At 42.8% G+C, this 22,903-nt stretch overlaps 1 protein-coding gene across 2 annotated transcripts in view; it reads left to right on the top strand.

The window, feature by feature from the left end:
• Positions 1–22,903, top strand: part of RGL1 (ral guanine nucleotide dissociation stimulator like 1) — a 218,558-nt gene that overhangs the window by 53,640 nt on the left and 142,015 nt on the right. For both annotated transcript variants that reach the window (XM_028530834.2, XM_028530836.2), the window contains exon 2: positions 11,196–11,359. In XM_028530834.2, the coding sequence (XP_028386635.1) occupies positions 11,228–11,359 (132 nt within the window). In that variant the 5' untranslated portion in view covers positions 11,196–11,227. The remainder of the gene's footprint in view (positions 1–11,195; positions 11,360–22,903) is intronic.

Below are 22,903 nucleotides of genomic sequence, written 5' to 3'. Positions count from 1 at the left end.
ATGTCTCTGACCCGAATCAGCTTGACCGTCTTCTATTTGAAGATAGAAGTTAGCCTGTGACTGCTGCAGTGAATGACGCTCCCTTAATGTTTTTTTTTGCATTTTGTCCTCATTTGGCCAGTTAAAGCTGGAGCCCACAGCATTGTGAAACACTTGAGTCTGTTACTGTCGTGGGATTTGCAGTCTTATCTCATTTTAACTGACGTCATCAGTGGGATTTTTATCGTAATGAAAATGCCGGCCATAAACTTTTAGTTTATTTTTTTCTTTTGTTTCCCTTGCCTGAGAAGATCTATCAGAAAAAAATATTGCTATGAGAAATGTTTGAGATTTTACTGCCTATGTTTTCTTCCAGGATTTTTATGGTTTCAAGTGTAACATTTAAGTCTTTAACCTAGTTTGAGTTGATTCTTGTGTGTGATATACGAAGGAGGTCTAGTTCTATTTTTTTTTTTACTTATCTGTCCAATTTTTCCAACACCATTTATTGAATAGACTGTCTTTACTCCATTATATTTTCTTGCCTCCTTTGTCAAATATTAATTAACCATAAATGTGTGGGTTTATTTCTGGGCCCTCTATTCTGTTCCATTGATCTGTATGTCTGTTTTTATGTCAGTACCATACTGTTTTGATTACCATGGCCTTATAGTGTAGTTTGATATCAGGTAGCGTAATTCCTCCAAATTTATTCTTCTTTCTTAAGGTTGCTGTAGATGTTCAGGGTCTTTTGGGGTTCCATATAAATTTTTGAAATATTTGTTCTAATTCTGGGAAATACACCATTGATATCTTGATAGGAATTGCATTAAGTCTGTCGATTGCTTTGGGTAATGTGGATGTTTTAATAATGATAATTCTTTGCATCTGTGAGCATGGTGTATGCTTCCACTTATTTATATCTTCTTCAGTGTCTTATAATTTTCTGAGTATAAGTCTTTTACATCCTTGGTTATATTTGTTCTTTGGTAATTTTTTTGGTGCAGTTGTAAATAGGATTATTTTCTTAGTTTCCTTTTATGATAGTTCATTATTGGTATATAAAATGCAACTGGTTTTTGAATATTTTTTTTGCATCCTGCTACTTTCCTGAAATCATTTGTCAGTTCTAGTAGTTTGTTTTTTTTTGTTTGGTGGAATATTTAGGGTTCTCTATATACAGTATCATGTAATCTACAAATAATGACAGTTTTACTTCTTCATTTCCAATTTGGATGCCTTTTATTTCTTCTTGTCTGATTGCTGTGGCTAGTACTTCCAGTACTGTGTTGAATAAGAGTGGTGAAAGAGAACATGCTTTCTTGTTCCTAGTCTTAACAGAAATGCTTTTAGTTTTTGCCCATTGAATATGATGTTGGCTGTGGGCTTTTATTATGCTCAAGTATGTTCCCTCTATTCCCACTTTGCTAACAGTTTTTATTATAAATGGTTGCTGGATTTTATCAAATGCTTTGTTTACATCTATTAATCTGATCAGGTGATTTTATCCTTCATTTTGTTTATGTGATGTATTACATTTTTGATTTGCAGATATTGTACCAACCTTGTATTCCTGGGATAAGTCCCATTTGATCATGGTGTATGACCTTTTTACTGTTTTGCTGGATCCAGTTTGCTAATATTTTGTTGAGGATTTTACAAAAGCATCTATGTTCATCAGGGATATTGGTCTACCATCAACAAAGTAAAAAGACAGTCCACCGAATGGGGAAACATAGACACCAATGATATACCTAATAAGGGGTTAATATCCAAAATTTATAAAGAATTTATAAAATTAAACACCAAAAAAAGCCTAATCCAATTAAAAAATGGGCAAAAGCACCTGAATAGACATTTCTCTAAAGAGGACACACAGATGGGCAATAGACATGAAAAGATGCTCAATGTCACAATAATCAGAGAATGCATATTAAAACCACAATGAGATATTTCCTCACACCCGTCAGAATGGCTGTCATCAATAAGTCAAAAACCAATGGTGTTGGTGAGGATGTGGAGAAAAGGGAACCCTCCTGCACTGTTGGTGGGAATGCAGATTGGTGCAGCCACTGTAGAAAACAGTACGAGGTTTCCTCAAAAAATTAAAATCAAACTGTGTTCTGATGCAGGGATTCCACTTCTGGGAATATATCTGAAAAAATCTGAAACACTAATTTGAAAGAATATATGTACCCGTATGTTCATTGTAGCGTTATTTACAATAGGCAAGATTTGGAAGCAGCTCAAGTGTCCATCAGTGAATGAATGGATAAAAAAAGTTGTGGTACATTTACACAGTGGAATACTACTCAGCCATGAAAAGGAAGGAAACCTTACCTTGTGGGATAGGGTGGATAGACCTGGAGAGTATTCTACTAAGTGAAATAATCCAGTCAGAGAAAGAGAAGTACCATATGATCTCACTTACATGTGGAATCTAATGAACAAAATAAACTAAGAAACAGAATGGAAGCATAGATTAAGAGGACAAACCGAAAGCTTTGAGAAGGAGGGGGCTGGGAGGCTAGGTGAAAAAGGTGAAGCAATTAAGCAAAAAAAAAAGTCACCTCATAGGCACAGACAACAGTATGGTGATTACCAGAGGGAATGGGGGTTGGGGGGGGGGCTTGGGAGGGTAAAGAGGGGACAAATGGTGGGGGAAGGAGACTTGACTTTTTGTTGTGAACACACAGTACAATATGCAGATGAGGCATCATAGAATCGTACACTTGAAATTTATATAATTTTATTAACCAATGTCACCCCAATAAATTCAATAACAATTTTAAAAAATGCAGGCCATAAAAAATGTAGTCCCTTCGAAGTCTGTCTCCCTTAGAATACTGGGGCACCCATCAGATCTCAGTGATCTCAGCCTCAGCTCCGTGTAGGTGTCCTCTCCCTCCCCCATGTCTGCTCCGAAGCGTGGTTTCCAGACGGCTGCGGCTGAGCGGAGGCCAGGAGGGGAGCCCGGCTGCTTTCCTCGTGTTGGCGCTCTGTGCGAAAGAGCAGCCTTTCTCCAGAGAGGTTCACGAGGGTAGTGCAAACCCAGTCTGGGGTTTTTTTTTTTTTGAGTTATTATTAAAAACTCCTGCCAAATACTATCAGTGAGAGGGGAAAAAGTACACCAAGTCTGAAGTGCAGTTGGACCAGCCTTTAAAAACATATCAACTTGAATGGAGCAGGAATCTTTTCCACTTCTTTAATTTTCTGCACTTAACAGGAGGCGGTTGCACTTGGAGAAAGTCACCTCTGACTGCAGACTCGCTTGTGCAACGTTGCTCACTCAGTCTTGAGTGAGACAGGACATGATTAAAATGCCTTGGAAAATGATTGCCCAACGACTGCCATTTGTTCCAAGTACATCGTAGTGGTAAATGCTTAATCTTTCACTCCAGTGAAGTTTTTTTTTCCCCAATGGAAAGAAAATAGAATATTTTTTAAAAAGGTGATTGAGTTGTTTTTTTTTTTAAATGGAAGCAATAAATTTATGTCCAGTCTTGCTTTCAGAAAGCTGTCAGTCTAGCAGGGGAGACCGGAGTTAGGTGAGAAAAGCAAATAGACCAGAATGCTGCTGAGATTCCAAAGAGGGAAAGGTCGCGAGCTTCTGCTTACCTCCTACTACAGCAACATATGCTGTCACTTTAAATGCAGCCCACTTCTAGTGTTGCTGTGCAAGGATTTGACGTGCCTCCTGTCCTGTAACAGACACTGCCCAGGGCTAGGAGACTGTCCATGCGGTAGCTTCCTGGCGTCCTTTCCATCTGATTGATGTCTGTCTGTGTCTCAGTCCTTATCTCCACACTGGAATCCTGGACGCCGGAGAGTTGCTTCTGTCCTGTTTCAGGACGAATTGACTGGTGAACTCACTCAAAGGCAGACCCCACAATTGGGAAGGCTGTATCTTAAGCCCTTCTTAGATCCCCCAATTTGTAACCACCACAGTTGCAATCACTATCGGAGAAGTCTATCCCTGAACCAGATTTGGATGCCAAGGATTGGTGAGCACACCAAACACCAGGTTTACAAAGCCTTGCCGAACATACGGGGACTATGTGTTGAAGAATTTTATGTTGTTCTCGAATACTCAAAATTCAGATGTTATGTCCGTGAATGCCAGGGGACTATTATAATATGCAATTTAATATTGTTCGACTCGTCAATAAGGGGATAAGTACAATACATGAAACAGAAATCACAGCATTGTTTAGAAGCGTAAGTCCCTCAGCTTGACTGGAAAAATAATTGCTTTCTACATTTGGGAATGCTTTGTGTTATAAATGTAAGGGGCCTCAGCAATCTTATAATCTGTCTATTCATATTAAAGATGAGGAAACTGAGGCCAAGAAAAGTGAACTGGTTTGCCCAAGGAATACATGGAGAATTTACTGTAGCTCCATGATCTGAACCCAGTCTTCTGACTGGAATTTCAGTGCTTTCTGTAGTGAGCTGTTCTGAGCCTCTGAGTCAATGTAAGGACTGTTCTTGATGGAGGACTTTTAGGTGGAGGAGTTGAAGATAATAGGAGATAAGCACTAACAAACCTCTTATCTAGATAGGGCCTCAGCTCATTAGGCGGAAGAATGAGGGTGAGAGAAGACAGGAGAAAAGAAATTGCAAAAATATCAGTAATCACTGGAAGATACTGGAAAAGGGCAAATGCCAGGCATTTTCAAGAGTCGGAGAAATCTGAGTTGAGTCACAAAATAAAAAAAAAAATTCTGGCAGAAGTAAGAGTTTATGTGTGCCAAGAGAGTAAAGCAGAAATACTGTATTATCGACATACATGGTGGTAATGACAACAAACACCTAATAGTTCTGGTGAGGTTCAGAATATTAAACACTTTAAAAATATATATGTTTTATTGATTAGGCTATTACAGTTGTTCCATTTGTTTCTCCCCTTTATTTCCCTCCACCCTGTACCTCCCTCCCACCATCATTCCTCAACCTTAGTTCATGTCCATGGGTCGTACATATAAGTTCTTTGACTTCTCCATTTCCTATACTATTCTTAACCTCCCCCTGTCTATTTTGTACCTACCATTTATGCTTCTTATTCCCTGTGCCTTTTACCCCATTGTCCCCTCAAACCCTTCCTGCTATAACCCTCCATGTGATCTCTATTTCTGTGAATCTGTTCCTGTTCTAGTTGTTTGCTTAGTTTATTTATATTTTTTTTAGATTTGGTTGTTGATAATTGTGAGTTTGTTGTCATTTTACTGTTTGTATTTTTTATCTTCTTTTTCTTAGATAAGTCCCTTTAACATTTCATAGAATAAGGGCTTGGTGATGGTGAGCTCCTTTAACTTGACCTTATCTGAGAAGCATTGTATCTGCCCTTCCATTCTAAATGAAAGCTTTGTTGGATACAGCAATCTTGGATGTAGGTCCTTGCCTTTCATGACTTGGAATACTTCTTTCCAGCCCCTTCTTGTCTGCAAGGTTCCTTCTGAGAAATCACCAGGTAGTCTATGGGAACTCCTTTGTAGGTAACTGTCTCCTTTTCTCTTGCTGCTTTTAAGATTCTCTGCTCTTTAATCTTCGGTAACTTAATTATGATATGCCTTGGTGTGTGCTTTCTTGGGTCCAACTTCTTTGGGACTCTGAGCTTACTGGATTTCCTGGAAGTCCATTTCCTTTGCCAGATTGGAGAAGTTCTCCTTCATTATGTTTTCAAATAATGTTTTCAATTCCTTGCTCTTCTTCTTCTCCTTATGGCACCCCTCTGATTCAGATGTTGGGACGTTTAGAGATATCCCAGAGGTTCCTAAGCCTCTCCTCGTTTTTCTGCATTCTTATTTCTTCATTCTGTTCTGGTTGAATGTTTATTTCTTCCTTCTGGTCCAAACCTTGATTTGGTCCTGGTTTCCTTCCTGTCACTGTTGGTTCCTTGTACATTTTCCTTTATTTCACTTTTCATAGCTTTCACCTTTTCCTCTATTTTGCGACCATACTCAACCATTTTTGTGAGCACCCTGATTACCAGTGTTTTGAACTCTGCATCCGATAGGTTGACTATCTCTTCATCGCTTAGTTGTATTTTTTTCTGTAGTTTTGATCTGTTCTTTCATTTGGGCCTTATTTTATTGTCTTGCCACACCTGTTATGTGGTAAAGGATGGAGCTTTAGTATTCACCAGGGCGGGGCAACCACGTCTCTGTGTTGTGGTGCTGTAAGTGGGGGTGGGGTCTGAGAGGGACCAATGCCTCTCGTCCAGCTCTTTGCTGGCTTTCAGTCACTTTCACACTACCCACAAGCAAATTGGACCCTTCTGATGCTGATTCCTGGGTGGATGGTTTTGTGTACGTTCTAGGACCCTATGAGTCTCTCCAATGAACTCTCCTGTGTGGTGAGCAGTTTCTTCCCCTGCTTCAACCCCCACAGATTTTTACAGTCAGAGGTTTGTGGCTTTATTTGCCGTGCTGGAACCCTGGGTTGCGCGGTTTGTCTTGCTCCCCAGTTGTTGCTCCTGGTTATCTGCACACAAATGTGGGACCACCTGGTCCACCAGCTGCCACTTTGCCTTGAGTTCTCTCTGCTCGTCTGCTGTCTCTGCTTCTCCTACCAGTCTGGATGAATGTTTCTTCTTTAACTCCTTGGTTGTCTGACTTCCATACAGTTTGATTTTCTGGTAGTTCTGGTTATTTTTGGTTTTTAATTTGTTGTTGTCCTACTATTGGTTGTGCGAGGAGGCACAGTGTATCTACCTACGCCTGCATCATGGCCCACTTTTCTTTTTCTTTTGAAAGTTTGTAAAGAGGAGAGGGAGAAGGAAAAGATAATGATTTGGAGGGCTGTCTCATACATTATTTACTATCATCGGAAGGAAAGTCAAATTCAGTAAAGTACAGATTGACTTATCAAGCAAAATCCAGCATGGTGATTAATACAATAAATATAGATTTCAGTGAAATTGTGCTCTAAAACTCATTTTAAAGCTCTACATTTCAAAATATTAATGGGAATTATGGCTAATTTTTATCCAATGGCAAGCACTAATAATGCTAAAGTTTTGCGTTCTTAGAATGTCCCTTAATACTTATGACTTTAAGATTAGCCCGTGAGAAGCTGCTCGTTTACTTCTGGTACTTAATGTCATTTAGGACATGAAGCTATCAACCAGGTCCTCTGTAATGACCAGAGAAAATGGGATGGCCGTCAGTCAGTGATTATTTTTGAAGGAATGGGAGAAATGCTATTATTCTATATTGTACATATTATATCATAAGCATAGAGTGGTAAGTATATTAAAAAGAAAATACACACCTTAGTAGTATAAATTTTAAAGATAAAAATTATTTAAGGAAGTACTTAATAATCATAGAATTGTTTCGATTATTTATATAATCATAATAAAATTATTAGTTCCACCAATTTCAGTTATCAATTTCTATCAAGCACAACCACCTTCTTCCATTCCATCAAACCTGGCTTCCTGGTTCGTATACTTCTCTGCTTCACGCAGTAGAAGCAGTGGGTAATCACAGTCCTTTTACACTTAAAAAAAAAACAGTTCTCAAGCAATTGTATTTTAAACTTTGGAGCAAGATCTTGCTTCTGTGTTCTCTGGCCGGATGTGCCTTTGTATGCATATAGCTTCCTTTCTCCACCTCACCTCCAGCTTAAGGATGATCCAGTGATTTTAAAAAAAGATTCTGTTGTGGGTATCAGGTGTTTTAGATCGACAGTTATTCAAAACTGATTTCCGCAAGAGCTCATAAGGCTTATGGCATTTTAGATCGATTATTAAGTAGAATGGAAGAGTCTGCCCTTTAGATTCACAGTGATTTTTGCCTTGCCTGTCGAATGAGCTTGTGTTGGTGGTATTTGTATAGAACTTGGTTTATAAGCCTTGACCATGTGTTTTAAGAAAAAAGGCAGTAGTTCGGCTCTGAGACATGCAGCATGTCACAGGTAGAGAAGGTCTACGTATTCCTCCTGCCTGCTTTAATTCTAGTAAAAAATGGCTCCCGTACATAGACTTCTAGGGAAATAGATAGGAAACCTATAATGCGTGAATTGCTTAAAGAAGGTATGGAGTGAAACTTCAGATCTGAAGAGGAAAAAGGTAGGTCAGTGGCAGGATGGGCTATGTATGTGGGGCCCAGTGCAAGATGAGGATGCAGGCTGACTGTTCGAGAATTAAGGATTTCAATACAGTGACTACAGAACCCTCGACCATGCGTGGGGCCCTCCTGAGCCCCAGGCCCTGCGTGACTGCCGCACAGGTCACACTCACAAAGCCTGCCCTGGCCGGAAGTTGACATGAGAGTAAAAAGGAAAGGAGTGGTCTGTGTCCCCATGTTTCCCTCCCGCTTTCTGTCCCACTCTCATCTATGTGCTCTTCAGATGTGACGTCTCTCCAGGGGACACTGTTGTGCCAGTGAGCCAAGACGTTGACACTTGAACTCTCGTCCCAGGAGAGGGACATAAGAGAGCGGTTGCGTTACACCAGTGCTGGGGTCAGGGAGAGGGTGGGAGGACTTCTGAACTGACCTAGGGCAGAGAGCATTACTTGGGAACTCCACAGTTCTTAGCAGTGCATTAAAGCTACTTATCTTCTCTGAATCTGATCTTTCATTGCTGTAAACTGGTAATAACGTCATTGCAAGGCTATTGTATGGATTAGAGATAATGTGGAAAATACGTAGCACGGTGGCCGGTGTGCACTGGGAGCTCAATATATGTTGCATATATAGTCTTCTGTGAGTGACGAGATGTACTGAGTGGGAATGGGTGGAAAGGCCTCACGTCTCAGATGGGGTGGAGGATCTCAAAATGCTTGAAGAGCCTCGTAAGAGCTGGCTGCCTCTCTTCATTCTTCCTTAGTGTCCCCCATGCGTTGGAATGGTTGAAAGCTCAGAATTGCATCTTCTTCCCAAACAGGATAAGGAACGCTCTGTGGGAAGTCAGTACACAGCAGAGTTCAGTCTCCAACACTGAACATGTGCCAACGCTCACCCACGCTGCAGAGATGAGAAGGCAGCTGTGGGCAGACCCTCGAGTAAGAGCCATGGGGTCACTGGGGTACATTGGGCTTAAAGGCGCCCCATTGTTCACTCTGAGATTTTGTAGTTTGCCGATTTTATCCGGTTACATTTCCATGATATACAAAGGACACAGCCAAACCATTTAATGTAGTCTCCCCGCTCTGTTTTGATTTATTATTTGTTGTTTACAGTATTATCTCCAGTAACAACAATGGAATTTCCTTCCCTACTAATCTGGCCTGTTTCCATTTTGTCCGTTTATTTTTATTTATTTATTTATCTTGGACGGAAACCGCGGAACCTCGGCATGACTCTGCTTTGCTTATTTCCTTGCGTGTATGTGTCAGCATCATTTATTAGAATGTCAGCTCAGAAGAACTTTGTTCATTAATTATAAAGTCTCTGTTTCCTGCTTCCTCGTGGGAGGGTCGTAAGCGCCCCAGCTTTCTTCAGACCGCGAATTGGCTTTGGTTAGCAGCTTCCTCATCATTGTTCTGCAGGCGGGTGACTTGCTCTCCGTGGCTTACAGATGAAACACGTGAGGCAGGGAAGTAACTACGCAGCACAAGATCGTTTTCTTAAATCCTCTGACTTAACCCACGCTGCCTGACTTAGCAATGCTGATTTCCGCTTACTTTTATTCAGGCACTAGGTCAAGTGAGCAGAAGGCCTGCTTTTTGCAGACACACTCAGTTCCTGGAGGACGTGTGCATGAAACTAGTCTGTTGTTACATAGTGAGCAATTGCAGCTTGCAGTATTCGCTGCTGGTAGTGCATGGTGAATGTTAGACTTGGCCCTTTCTTATGAAGAGCTTCCAGCCCACTAAGTCAATAAAGAAGAGAAAGAGAGCAGGTAACTTGACTTATAAATCTGTTGTTTGAGTATATTACATTCTGTCCCCTCAGTTTCACTGCATCCTCATGGTTTACTGAATTAACCAATTCATCCAACATTTATTTAGTACTTATTCTGCATATGAATAGACACTTGCCAAGTCTAGTGTCAAGATGCTTAAAAGACCAGACTGTGGGCGTCAAGTTCAGAGCAAATAAACCTAATGAAGTGTTGTGGTGACGTGATAGCAATCTGTCCAGGGGGTGTAAAGAGATTAACGAAGGAAGAGTCGTTATTCTCTTGGAGGCAGGGTGGAGGGCAGGTGTCACAAACAAAGGCAAAATGTACTGGGTGTATTTGAGATCCACAAGTACTTTCAGAAGGCTGACGCAGAGCGGCTGAGAGGGCAGGATGGCGTGGTGGGAGGGGGGAGGCGAGGAAGCCAGACGCGAGGGCCGTGGATGTCACACTAAGGAGTTTGGATTTTATTTTCCGGGAAAAGTTTCAGGTAGGTGGAGCTTCATTATTAGATTTGCTATTTAGAAAAACTCTACAGAGAAGGGGAGATTCTCAGGGACTCGAATGGAGGTGAGGAGATTGTTTAGGACGGTGTGGAGCAGAGCAGGCATGATGTGATCTGAACAAGCCACTGGCAGATGGGAAGATAGCAAGGAAGCAGACTTATGGAATAGATATCAACTTTTAAATATTGTCTTCACAGCACCTGCTGATGAACCTGGAGCTCAGGAAGTAACACTGCTAATAAGCAGCAAAGAGGACCTTCCTCTGAGCTTTCACTGCAGCTTGGAAGCTCAGAGGAAACGTACTGGGGCATTTCACACACTGTGCTGTAATACTCTGTGCTGTGATCACTTGATTACAACCCTGGCCCTCTCTGCCCTGAGACACTAAACTTCTTAAGGTCAAGAACCACACTGCCGCATTATTTGTGCATGCTCAGCGTGAAGTCTCGTACAGATGGGCACTCAATAGCGGCTTGATGCCACAGCCAGTGCTCCTCCCACATTCGAAACACAAAAATGTCACACAAGTTTGCCTTACACCCGCCCGTTCCCATCTCTCCCCCTGAAGGGGCCAGAGCAAAGGGACAGGAAGATACAATAGGCAGAGAACGCTTTTCACTTAGCTTTAAAATTTATATCACTTCGTCTACCACCAAAACGTGTCTCTACCTCCAGAAGCCTGTGTTAAAATACCAGTAACAAACATTTAAAACATAACAAGTGACCATAAAAGTTGATGTTTCTGTGATACTGTCTCCAGTGGTCTCATGATTCACAAATCCAACAAGATGATTTGCTTTCATATCTCTTTCTATGTTACTTGATGTTTTCACCTGCATCTCACTTTATTCTTCCACACAGGTTCGTAATGCCTCCTGCCTGGCTCTTTCAAGATGCAGGGGCAACCTGTGGGAGAGCCTGCTCAAGTGGTGTCTAAATTCAAACCTTCCACCAAGGTGGAGGGCACAGGACACTGGCTGGAGGAAGATCATGCTCGAATATGGGACGTTTTAAAGACAGAGGAGGTAAGACACCCTGAATGACACAGCTGGTGCAATGATGGGTTTTCTCACACCTTGAGACCATGATTCTCAGTGCAGCCAGTATCACTGGCCAGCTTGGAAAGGAGGAAGTCAGGGTTGTGCCCCTTGGACAGTAACGACCCAAAGGGATTCAGCCAAAGTGGGTAGCCCCGGCAGCTGGGCCTTAAACTGTGCAAGCAGGCATTTTCCTGTGGAAGCCTATCAAACCTAACTGGGAAACCAAATCATGGGGAGAAAGTTGATAACTAAGGATTAATCAGAACAGGTGGAATTATATAAATTCATTGCTTGACAGCTACGTGTATCAGTTAGGACTCTTTGGTTGCCAGCAACATGCCTGGACTCACTGATTTATGGAAAATGGGAAGTTACCGGAGGACGGTGGGAGGCTCACAGAACTGCTGAGTGGTTTGGAAAACTAGGCTTGAGAATAGGACAGGAGCCAAGTCAGTAGGAGCGGCCCAGGGCACTACCCCTGGTATAATTCCAGACTGCCCCCAACCCTGTCCTCATTCTCTCATTTCTCTGCTCAAGAGGCAAAGCTGTGGGGGAGAGGGGCGCACTGCTAAGCGTAGTCACATGTGCTTCCTTTCTGTAAAGGGGTTAAGACGCTGCCGTGAGAAATTACTATACTCAAGCCTTCATTGCACTGGTGTTTAGAGTCCAAATCTTACCTTTTTCATTTAATATGTTTCTAAGATTTTTCAGATTTAGTCACATTAATATATATATAGTAGTAATTCATTAATTTTCATTATGTTAATGGGCAGGTCAGTTATTTACATTTTTTACTATTATAAATAGTGCCACTATGAACATATTTATGTATGTCTTGTGCCCCAGTGTAAGAGTGTCCTACGTGTTAGAGTTTTTCTAGTTTAATAGCTTTAGATGAATTTTTGAGTTACGTATGTACAAGTTCTGTTTTACAAGTTATTGCCATGTTGCTTTTCAAAGTGGTGCCAATTTGTACTCCCACCGGCTGTGCATAAAGTTTTCCTTGATCCTTGTCAACTGTTGGAATAGTCAGATTTCTTAATTTTTCCAATGAATTCGGTATAAAGTAGAATCTCATTCTTTGCTCATCAATTCTTTTTTCATTTTCACTCCATCTCAGATAATTTTTCTTTTTCCTATAGAAAAAGAAATCTGTAGAAATAGATCTGTAGAAAAAGAAATGCTATAGAATCTCTTTTTCTAAGGCTCCAACTGTAGGAAAAGTCTTTTCTTTTTTTGTTTGAAAATGCCTTAATTTTGAGCCTACTCTTAGAATGATAGTTAACATGGGTACAGAATTCTAGATTACTTTCTCTCAGTACATTGAAAATATTCCATTGTTGTCTGCCTTTCACTGTTTCTGTTGTAAATTGGCTGAAAGTCTAACTTTATGCCATTGAATATAATGCCTTTTCTCTCTATTTAGATTTCCTCCACATTTCTGCTGCTTTGCAGTATTATTCTTCTGTGTTTAGGTGTGAGTTTCTTTTTATTTAACCTCTTAGAATTCATAGGGCCTCCCAAATATATGGATTGGCATCTTTCATTAGTCTGGAAACATCTCTGTAATCTTTTCAAATAATTAATGACTTTTGCTTTATTTTCCTTCTGTAACTCCAATAAGATTTATGTTTGCTTTCCTCACTCTTTGCTCATATGCCTTAAATTCTATTTCAGAGTTATCTTTTTTCTTCTCTATGTTGCCTTTTGATTGGAAGATATATTTAGATATATCTTCCAATTCACTAATTCTCTCTTCAATTGTGTTTAATCTGCCCTTTAATCAAGCAATGAGTCTTAAATTTCAATTGTATTTTTTACTTCTAGAAGTTCTGTTTCTTTTAAAATCTTCTAATAGTGTTTTAACTCATGCTTTTTTATTCATATTTTTATTTTTTAAGACTGTCAAGAACTGTGAAGGATTTGAGATTTTATACAAGTTGCAGGTTAGCTTGCCGCAGCTGTATAGCTGCTGAAAGAAGACACGAGACTCCTGCACCAGAGATAAAAGACTTTATTACTCACAGACAAAGCAGTAGCCCGAGTGTCAGCGTGTTTGTTTTGGTTCCCTGTATCCCGGCTCCTAGAGGAGAGGCACAGATAGCTGCTGCACAGGAGACGGTCGCTGACCTTGGGAAACTGCAGTTTACAGCAGACAGTGGGCAAGGCTACACCTTCTCCTAGTGGGAGGTGTTACCTTATCCTTTAAGGTCATTTACTGCAAACACAGGCCTGGAAAATGGTCTGGGTAAAGATCATCCAGGCCTTGATTTTGGGGAATACAAGGCAAGACATGCAGGAACAAGAGAGATGCGTGGAGGAGTGTTTCTCAACAATATTAAATATAACGGTTTTCTGTTCTGAGTTGGCAGTTCTAACAGCTGTGAACTTTATTCTACTATCTGTTCTTTTTGTTGTTGGCTCTTGCATGTGTATTCTCTTTCTTTGTGAGTTCATGATTTTTGACTGTGGGTTACTGTGGAGGGGAAGCACAGATAGAATTTTGGTAGGCAGTTAAAAAAGCATTACAAAAAACAAAACTTGAGTTTGCTTGGTTTGGCCAATGTCCTTTAAATGGAAGCTGACTTTGATGCTTATCTCTAGGTTCTGCATTCATATAAGTTTTGACTTTTAAAAGTTTTAAAATTTTTTGCCAGCTCATCAATATATTTAAAAAGGCATTTTAGTTTTATTTTTTAGATTATTTATTTATTTATTTTTATGGAGAGGGGAAGGGAGGGAGAAGGAGAGGGAGAGAAACATCAGTGTGTGGTTGCTTCTCATGCACACCCCCCACTGGGAGCCTGGCCCACAACCCAGGCATGTGTCCTAGCTGGGAATCAAACCAGTCACCCGTTGGTTCTCAAGCCAGTGCTCAATTCACTGAGCCATACCAGCCAGGGCTGAGTTTTATTTTATCAAACATTTTTTTTAGTTAGTTTTAGAGGGAAAGTTAATGAGGGTATTCACTTCATTACACTGCTGGAAATGTTAAGTCTTACACTCTTCTGTGAATTATTTAAATAAAGTTTGATCTTAAGTTTTTAAAATGTTTTTTAAACTTACTTAAATATTATTTTATTTGGTCATCTAGATAATGTTGAGTCTTTATTATTGTTGGCCAGATTTAGTTATGTACCTTCTTTAGTTACGAATATTCATATGCATGAATATTCATACCTGACTTAAAAGTATTTACAAATTTTGTGTAGCACAAATCAGTCTGTCAAATACATTTGAAGTTAAAATATTTTATCTTCAATGTGGTGATTAATTTTTAACTATTATAAATATACTCTTAAAATAGAAATATTTAATTTTTAAATTATAAATGATACCTGCATGTAGTAGAAAATAATGAAACCTTTATAGATTGGTCAAGTGGTAAAAATAAATGTCTTTTTAAAATCTTAGTATCTTTTAATTTTTAAAGCAAGCAAGGGAGCAGTGAGGAGATTAGACATGTTTTAATGGTGATAAAAATGTTCTATCTTTTGGCTCTGGCTGGTGTGGCTCAGTGGATTGAGTGCCAGCTTGCGATGAAGTCACGGGTTCAATTCTCAGTCAGGGCACACGCCTGATTTGCAGGCCAGGTCCCCAGTTGGGGGTGTGTGGGAGGGAAGTGATTGATATATCTCTCGCACATTGATGTTTCTCTCCCTCTCTTTCTCCTTCCTTTCCCCTTTCTGTAAAAATAAACAAATAAAATCTTAAGTAGAAAAGGAATTCTGTCTTGACTGTCAGGTGGTTACATGGGTGTACATACCCTTAAAATGGACACATTTTATCAGATGTCAGTTATGGCTCAATAAAACTGATCTTAAAAGACAGGCGTAGGGCGGGGGAACAGAGCTGAGTGAGTCCGTGACTGCAGTCAGGCGCGGTGAGTGCCATGGTGGCTGCGTGCGCAGGGGTCCCGGGAGCCCTGGGTGTGGGGCTGTAATCCAGCAGGGTGTGGTGTGCAGGTGCGGGTGGCAGGGAAGGGAGACTTCCCTGAGAGGTGACACTTGAGTTCACTTCGAAAGGGAAGGTAGGAATTAGTAGAGTAAACGGGAATTTAGAAAGGGAACCAGAGCAAGTACTCCCAGCAGATAGGCCACTGCAGTGGGCAGTGTGAGAGGAGGTCCTGCGGTTTGGAGCAGCGGGGGGCGGCGGGGAGCGGCCAGAGGTGGGGCTGAGAGGACCAGGCTATTTAAAGCCCAACGGGCCTCACCCAGAAACTCAGCGATTATCCTGGGGGCCTTGGGGGGAGGCGGTCCATGAAGGGTCTGAAGTAAGGGTGGTGACCTGGTCAGATTCGTGTTTTATTTTTTTTATTTATTTTTTTAACAATAAAAAAATAATTTAATAAATTCTTCCTTGAAGTAGTAATTAATCTAATGAACATTGCATATGTTGTTTTACTTTTTCATTTGTGATTCTTTTTTTTTAAATTTATTTCAATCATTGTTCAAGTACAGTTTTCTCCCCCCTACTCCCGTTCCAGCCCATCCACCCAACCCTCCCCCCTTCCCCCCATTACCCCCCACCCCTAGTTTTTGTCCATGTGTCCTCCAAATTTGTTCCTGTAATCCCTACCCATTCCCCCCTGAAATTCCCTCTTCTCCCCCCTCTGGCCACTGTCAGACTATCCCCTATTTCAGTGTCTTTGGAGATTCGTGTTTTAGAATCGCTACTCTCAGACATGTGGAGGGTGGCTGGAACACTTCAAAACTGCCTTGGTCCACTGTGGTCTCTCTCCTCTGTCCATACCATGCTAGTCAAGGCTCAGCTGGAGATCACGTGGGATTACTCTGTTTTTCATGGTGGGAGCTCTCTCTCGGGCTCCACTGTCTGTCCTTGAGACCATGTCCATTAGTTTCACTGTCCTTCACTTACTAGCCCTAAAGCAGTATGTCAATACCACTGAACACAGGTTGAAATAAATATCTGATCATTGACTTGTGAATCATTTTCATAGTAATTATGTAATCATAATTTCACGGTGATATGTTGATTTTCTAAATTATAACACCAACCAAAACATTGCTACTTCCAGGTACGAAGGTGACTCGCTTGGCCCCCCGCTGGAGCGCACTAAGTGGCGGTGATTATTGCTGACTGACTTTGCACTGAGTCATGCACAATGCGCCGCACTTCTGTGTGTCCAGGGTTTTCCATTCGTGCGAACGTTGCCAAGATAAGCAGTGTTCCCCGTGGCCAGGGGACAGGGATATCTCTGTGTAAAATGAAACTAGTGAATGGGGACGGGACCTATGACCTCGTCCTCTCTCCCCAGCTCAGGAGCGGGCCCCACGTTGTAACATCCCATTCTTGGAGGAGGAAATAGTAATGTGCTCATCGTGAGTGCTTTGGGGATGAAATCATACTCATCCGAGGCACAGGAAGAGGGAGAATTAAAAAAAATGGCATGACAGCTTGGACAAGCAGTGGGAGTGTAGTGTGTTAATCTTTGAAGAGACAGCTCTCGGGTGAATGTAAAGGCTGTGGTTTGGTGACAGTAGGGTTTTTCTTTGTGATTCTGAATGAATTCCTTTTTCTCTCTGCCACAAACTTTAATATGAGGCGAAGGGATAGAAACGTCCTGCCTTGTAAGTTATTAATATATAAAAGTGCTTTGAAGTATCTTTACTGAGATGAGTAGATGTATCTTCAGCAATGAGTAATGGAGTGCTGAGGCTGAATGGTATTCATCTGGGGCCTGTAAGGGAAGGGAAGGATCATTTACTGAGCATGTATTCTGTGCAAGGAACTGGACTTGGCACTTTCAAGTTCATCAATATATTTAGTTGTCACAGCCAGAGGCACATTTTTCGTAAACATTGTCAAGATCAGAGGTTAAGGCTCGTGCTCAAAGACACACAGCTGGTAAGTGGCAGGGTAGGATTCAAACCCAAGTTCACCTCTCTTCCTCTCACACTCTTAGCTCCTGAGAAAGCTGCCTGCCAAGGTCGTTTAAATCCCTCTGACTCCACGTTCGGTTTCCCTGCGAGGCTTCAGCTAACCCCGGCCCCTCTGCGCTCAGCTCCTCAGATGGAGAGTCTCGCTCGTGCAGAGCTTGGCCCTGCAGTGTCTGGTGTGAACACACACCGAGGTCATAACTTCCTTCCATTTCTTTTTTTTTATTATTATTGTACTTTTTCCATGACCATTTATCCCCTTTATACCCTCCTCCCCTCACCTATTCCATTTCTCAAAGAGTGGTCCCGGTGTGTGTGACCGGGCCTCCCTCCCCAGTTCTCCCACACAGTATCTGAGCATCTCACAGAGACCGCGCCCTGCGCTTACCTCCGCTCCATTGAAACAGGGTCCTCAGACCCTGCTGGCTCTGTGTAGCTGCTTCCTGTGAAAGTGAGCTCAGCTCCACTTGCCCGTAGTTGCCGACCGGGGTCCAATTGTGAACAGTCTGATTGTCTGGAAGCCGATACGTTCACCCATGCCCTGAATTCCTTTGCTTCCCTGAGCGTTAAAGCCTGCCGGGATCACGTGCCAGCGTTCCTGGGCCTTTGGGACACTGCTCACCAAACAGCCCGCTCCTGCCAGGGGGCACACATGCCTGTTATCAGGGCAGCACCTCCAGCTCCAGCCGGCCCACTTTCCGTCTTCTTATCTTCTCCCACGGGCTCCCGGGGCCACAGGCCCAGGCCGGCCGGTGTCAGACCGTCTGAGTCATGGCGTGACATTTTCACTGCGTGTCATAGTCTTAATGGAAGGGGGGGCACCCTGGACATCAGGGCTGTCACTATGGTTACACTTCAGTGTTGGCGTTAGAAGGTGCTCGAGTGTCCTCTTTAAGGAGAGCATCCTCGACCTCTTGGTCTGGGTTAGTGACCCTACAGTGTGGTTCATAACAACACCCCTGCTTCTGTCACTCATGAGACGCTTCACACGAATGGTACCTGCATGCGTGTATGTTTCCAGATGGCTCTCCCCCAACCTGGCATGTACGCTCCTCGGCCGCAGGGCCTTTCATGTGCGTCTGTGTATGTCCAGCGTTACAGCGTGTGGCACACAGTCGGCCCTGAGAACATCTTTATTGAATACGTAAAATAATAGAGGGCCGGAGAGCACGGATGCTAGAACCAGACTTGCTGTGTGGCCTCACTGAATTTCTAAGTCTCCCTCTGTGTTTCGGGCTCCTCATCTGTAAGACGGGCACTTTAACAGGGTTGCCGTGAGAACTGCATTATAGTATGTGATGCACTTAGAGCAGCGCCTCCTACAGAAGAAGCGATAGATGCAGACTGTTACTGTTATTGAGTGAGTCGGTGAGGAGGGGGAGTGGGAAACGTTACACCACATCAGCCCCCAACTGTGCAGTCGTTGGTTTTGAGCCCTGCCGCCTGAATTCAAGGTTCCCCAGAATTCTGGAAGGCTCCACACTCCCAGATCCTTTCTCTGTTTTTAAGTGACACGGCCGTCTGCCTCCAATGAGACTGCCCTCGCGAAGGTTCCCCCACGGTGACCCCTGTGGGGAGAAGACAGTCAACCAGCATCACGTTGAGGTATAGGAGCAATCTGGGGGGTAGGGCAGGCGCCGGTGTGTTAGAGCCGCTCAGCTTTACTCCCCTTGCCCCCCATGCGTGCTGCAGGGTGACACTTTGCAGTTGGCGGTGTGCTCCTCAGGGGCACTGTTGGTGAACCCGAGCCACAGGCTGGCTTCTCAGCAGTGAAATCCCGGCTGTTGACCCGGCTTGCTCGGGTGCCTCATTTGAATGGGAAAAGGCACACCTCTCTAAGATGAGACAGGGTTGCTCTGTGAAGAGCTTTCTCCCGTAAAAATCTCTTACACTTTTGCAACCGATTCAGCGGCTCTGTTTGCCTCCGGGGTCCTGAACAAACCCTGCCTTCCCTGTGCCAGTTGTGAAAATTGCTCTGCATTTTGCTACAGGGAGTAAAGAAACTCCAGGTAAATTTAGAGAAAGGAAGGAGGGGAGAGAAGGAGGGAGGGAGGGAAGACTAGATTTATGCGGCTTGCATTCATGAGGTTCCTCGGTCTCCAGGGAAAAGTTCCCAAAGCAGCCGGCTTCAGCCCACTGTTTTCCGAAATGTGTTCACCGTAGTAACAACCCTCAGGGTCTCTCGATTCCGTTGAAGACGCAGCGTGTCAGGACACGCCTGACGTGAGTCAGAGAGGCGGGCGCTGGAGGGAGGGGAGCGTCCCGGCCGCAGTAGTTCCCAGGACAGGCCCAGGAAGTGTCTTCTCTCCTTGGGACTTCACTCTCCTCTGAGCGCACATACGAGGAAGAAATGACATTATTTAAATTCCTCCCTTGGATTGCACATGCAGGGTATTTGGGAGAGGTGGCACTTCTTCCCAGGCCAGCGAGGAGCTAGCTCAAAGGCCCATCCCTTCTCAGGGGCGGGGAAGAAGAAATAGTTGAAAACCTCTGTACTCTGCCCCCTGACCTGCCTTCTGAGAAAACCATCGCTTTACTCGATGAGAAACCCTGTCTAGGAATCTCAGGAAACTTTACAGATGAAGAAACCTTCAGAAATGGAGAGATCTGGGTGTGTCATTGGGAGGAAGGAATTAATGAGCATTTTTGGAAAGACTGCGTTCAGTGTCAGCAGCCCCGGTGCCTTTGGGCACCGTGCTGTTCTATTTAGAATGTCCTTCCTTCCCCTTTCCTAGCGAACTCCTTTGCATCCTTCAGACTCTGGGAATTCCTCCCATCTCTGCAGGCCAGGTTGTGTGCCCTTGTCATTTTCCTCTTACCTTTGTTTTATTTGTGTATATTTGTCACAGTACTTGACAGTCACTTGGGAACTTTATCTGTCTTACTCAAAGTTACATCATTGTACTGTTGGGGTGTTTACTGAATGAATGAACGAACAAAGGAACAGACGGATAAACAACTACCTCACGTGTCGGTGCCTGCCCGGAGAAGAACACCCAAGTGACAGAATTTCTGCGGGTTCGTGGTGTTTCCTCTGACGTCGTAAAAGGGCATATGTTTTATTCTGTGGATCGTACTTGCCAACAATAGGAGCCATTACAGTTTTACTGGGTTTCTGAGAAATCAACAACATGTGTGTAGGGTAAAAAAGCAGTGACAGCGAAAGCAAATAGCCGATGAGAAAGTCCTCAGTGAACAGAATGACCTCTCCATCCACTCGTGTTTGCCCTGATGGTCCAGTCGTGCTCACAAAGCATGCATGTTTGCCTCAAAACATTCATTCTAGGTAGACGGATGCAGTGCAAAGACACATCTGGATTGTTCCACAACAAAATGTTGACCAAGGAAGCTGAAAACAGCAAAGACTTGAAACACTGGGATAGAAGAGTCACGCTACATCAAGGTGGGAGGGGAAGTCATTTTTAGGGACTAGATGAGGGCGGTGGATCTGGGAGAGCAAGAGCGAGCCAGGATTTCAAGTGGGAGTTCAGAGCAATTACTATGAGAAGTCCAAACTGTTGACGACAGTGCTGTCACAGAGAAAGCGAGTGGTTCCCAGACATGCAGGACTTATTGGCGGAGCTGTGGCAAGGGGCTCAATACAAAGTACGCACACAAGGACAAGTCACCTCCTTTAGACAGGGAACAGGCTCACCCTTCCTCTGAAGGGAGGCAGGGACCGCCAGGACGAGGGGCAGAGGCTCACCTGTGCCAGGCCGGAACTACAGAGTCACACAGGTGCCACCAGTAAGTCACCAGAAGAGTGTGAACTGAGAGCCAAGAAGATACACGGAGAAAAGAGCCAAATTATTCATTCCTAGGTTTCTTTTTTTTTAATTGTGCAAACAAAGACATAGGACACTGTAGAAATCATAAATGATAGCCAGTTTTTAAATATGACTCTTAAATACCTGGTCACCTTATAAAAACCTTTCCAACCGCAACCTCAAGATTCTAGTCACGGTGGAACTGGGAGAAAGTTTGGGGGCCATCTGGTGCGAACGAGCTTGTCATCTGTCATCCTTGCAGTGAGTGTGGTGGGTCTGTTTGGCCTTGTAATGCTGTTTGCTCATCGCCTGGGTGGGTGCACGTTTCTTCTGCAGTGGAGAATGCCCATTACATAGCCACTTTACTTATTACTCTTCAGCTAAATCAACGAGAAAGCTTGTAAACACTGTGCCGTGGTTAACTTAGTTTTCTGCCCAGTAATGAGGTAACAGCACTCGGCTCATGGTGGGCACTTAATTGACATTTTTAAAAATGAATGGATGAATTACGTATATGAAAGTGCATTCTCTAGATCAAAAAGTGCAAGTTTCTTCCAGACATGGGTAGGATTTCAGGATCTAGACAATAAAGCGGAAAGTCCCATAGATTTTGGATATAAATAGAATTTGGTTTAAACATAGTAGTGACATTCATTGGGATGTATTACTGTCTTGGGCCATAGTTAACCTTCTAAAGGTCAGTTTCTTCATCTATAAAATGTGGATAATAATATTCTTTTGGGAAGGTTGAATATGCAATGCAGATGAACCATTTCGAACAATGATTGGCAAATAGCAAATGCTTAATAGTATTGCTTCCATTTTGTTTCTCTAGTCAACTCAGCGTTGATCACAAAACCACTTGAATTTTGGCCCTTTGAAAATAATTTTAGGTAGACAAAATAATATGCACAACTGTTAACATTTTGTCAATTCTATGTGGGAGTGATGTGAATATGAGTATACATATATACACATATATACGGTCTGTCCAGAAATTATCTAACCGTGCACTATGAAAAATAGAGACATTTACTGAAGAATATACAAGTTACAAGAGACATTGTACACAGGGCAATGACACCTCAGTCCCCTCCAAAGTAGGCACCTTGGGACCTCACACAGTTCTCTCAGCATCTCTTCCACTGTTCAAGACACTCTGCAGGATCCTTTGCTAGAACCGCTGTTAGCTGCCCCGTCGTATTTTCCTGAGTCTCATCAACAGTCTGAAATCTCTTCCCTTTCAAAGGTGATTTTAGTTTTGGGAAAAGCCAGAAGTCACAGGGCACCAAGTCTGGGCTGTAGTGGGGCTCAGTCACCTGGGTGACTTGATGTTTTGCGACAAATTCTACAGGAAACATGATGCCTGAGTGGGTGTGTTGTTGTGATGGAGCTGCCAATCTCCAGTTGCCCCATGCTGCGGCCTTCTGAGTCACCTCAATAGTTTGTGCAGAGGAATGTTCAAGTTTAATGCAAAACTTGATGCAAATTTGTTGCTCTATTTGCTCAGCCATTTTGAATGTGACAGCCACACAGCACACAAGCTCACTCAAAGGCATCTACCGCCCCCACTGACTAATACAGTGAAGTCGTCATTGTTCACGCATGCGCATTCCAGTCCGTTCTCCTTGGCTGCCAGATTACATCGATGTCAGGCAAACCATTCTCGTTATATTAACAATGGCTGGACTTTTTCTGGACAGACTTCGTATGGGTGTGTCTCTCTGTATCTTTTACAATTTTAAAATTAAACATCAAATAAAATAAAAGCATTGCTAAAATGACAGATATCACTGAGTGAAAAAATCTAAAAGAAATTAATCCATACCTTAGTAAATATAGTGAACTGAGTCATTTACCCA

This window comes from Phyllostomus discolor, chromosome 14 (assembly GCF_004126475.2).
Source record: "Phyllostomus discolor isolate MPI-MPIP mPhyDis1 chromosome 14, mPhyDis1.pri.v3, whole genome shotgun sequence".
NCBI lineage: Eukaryota > Metazoa > Chordata > Mammalia > Chiroptera > Phyllostomidae > Phyllostomus > Phyllostomus discolor.
This window is presented reverse-complemented; position numbering and strand designations above follow the sequence as displayed.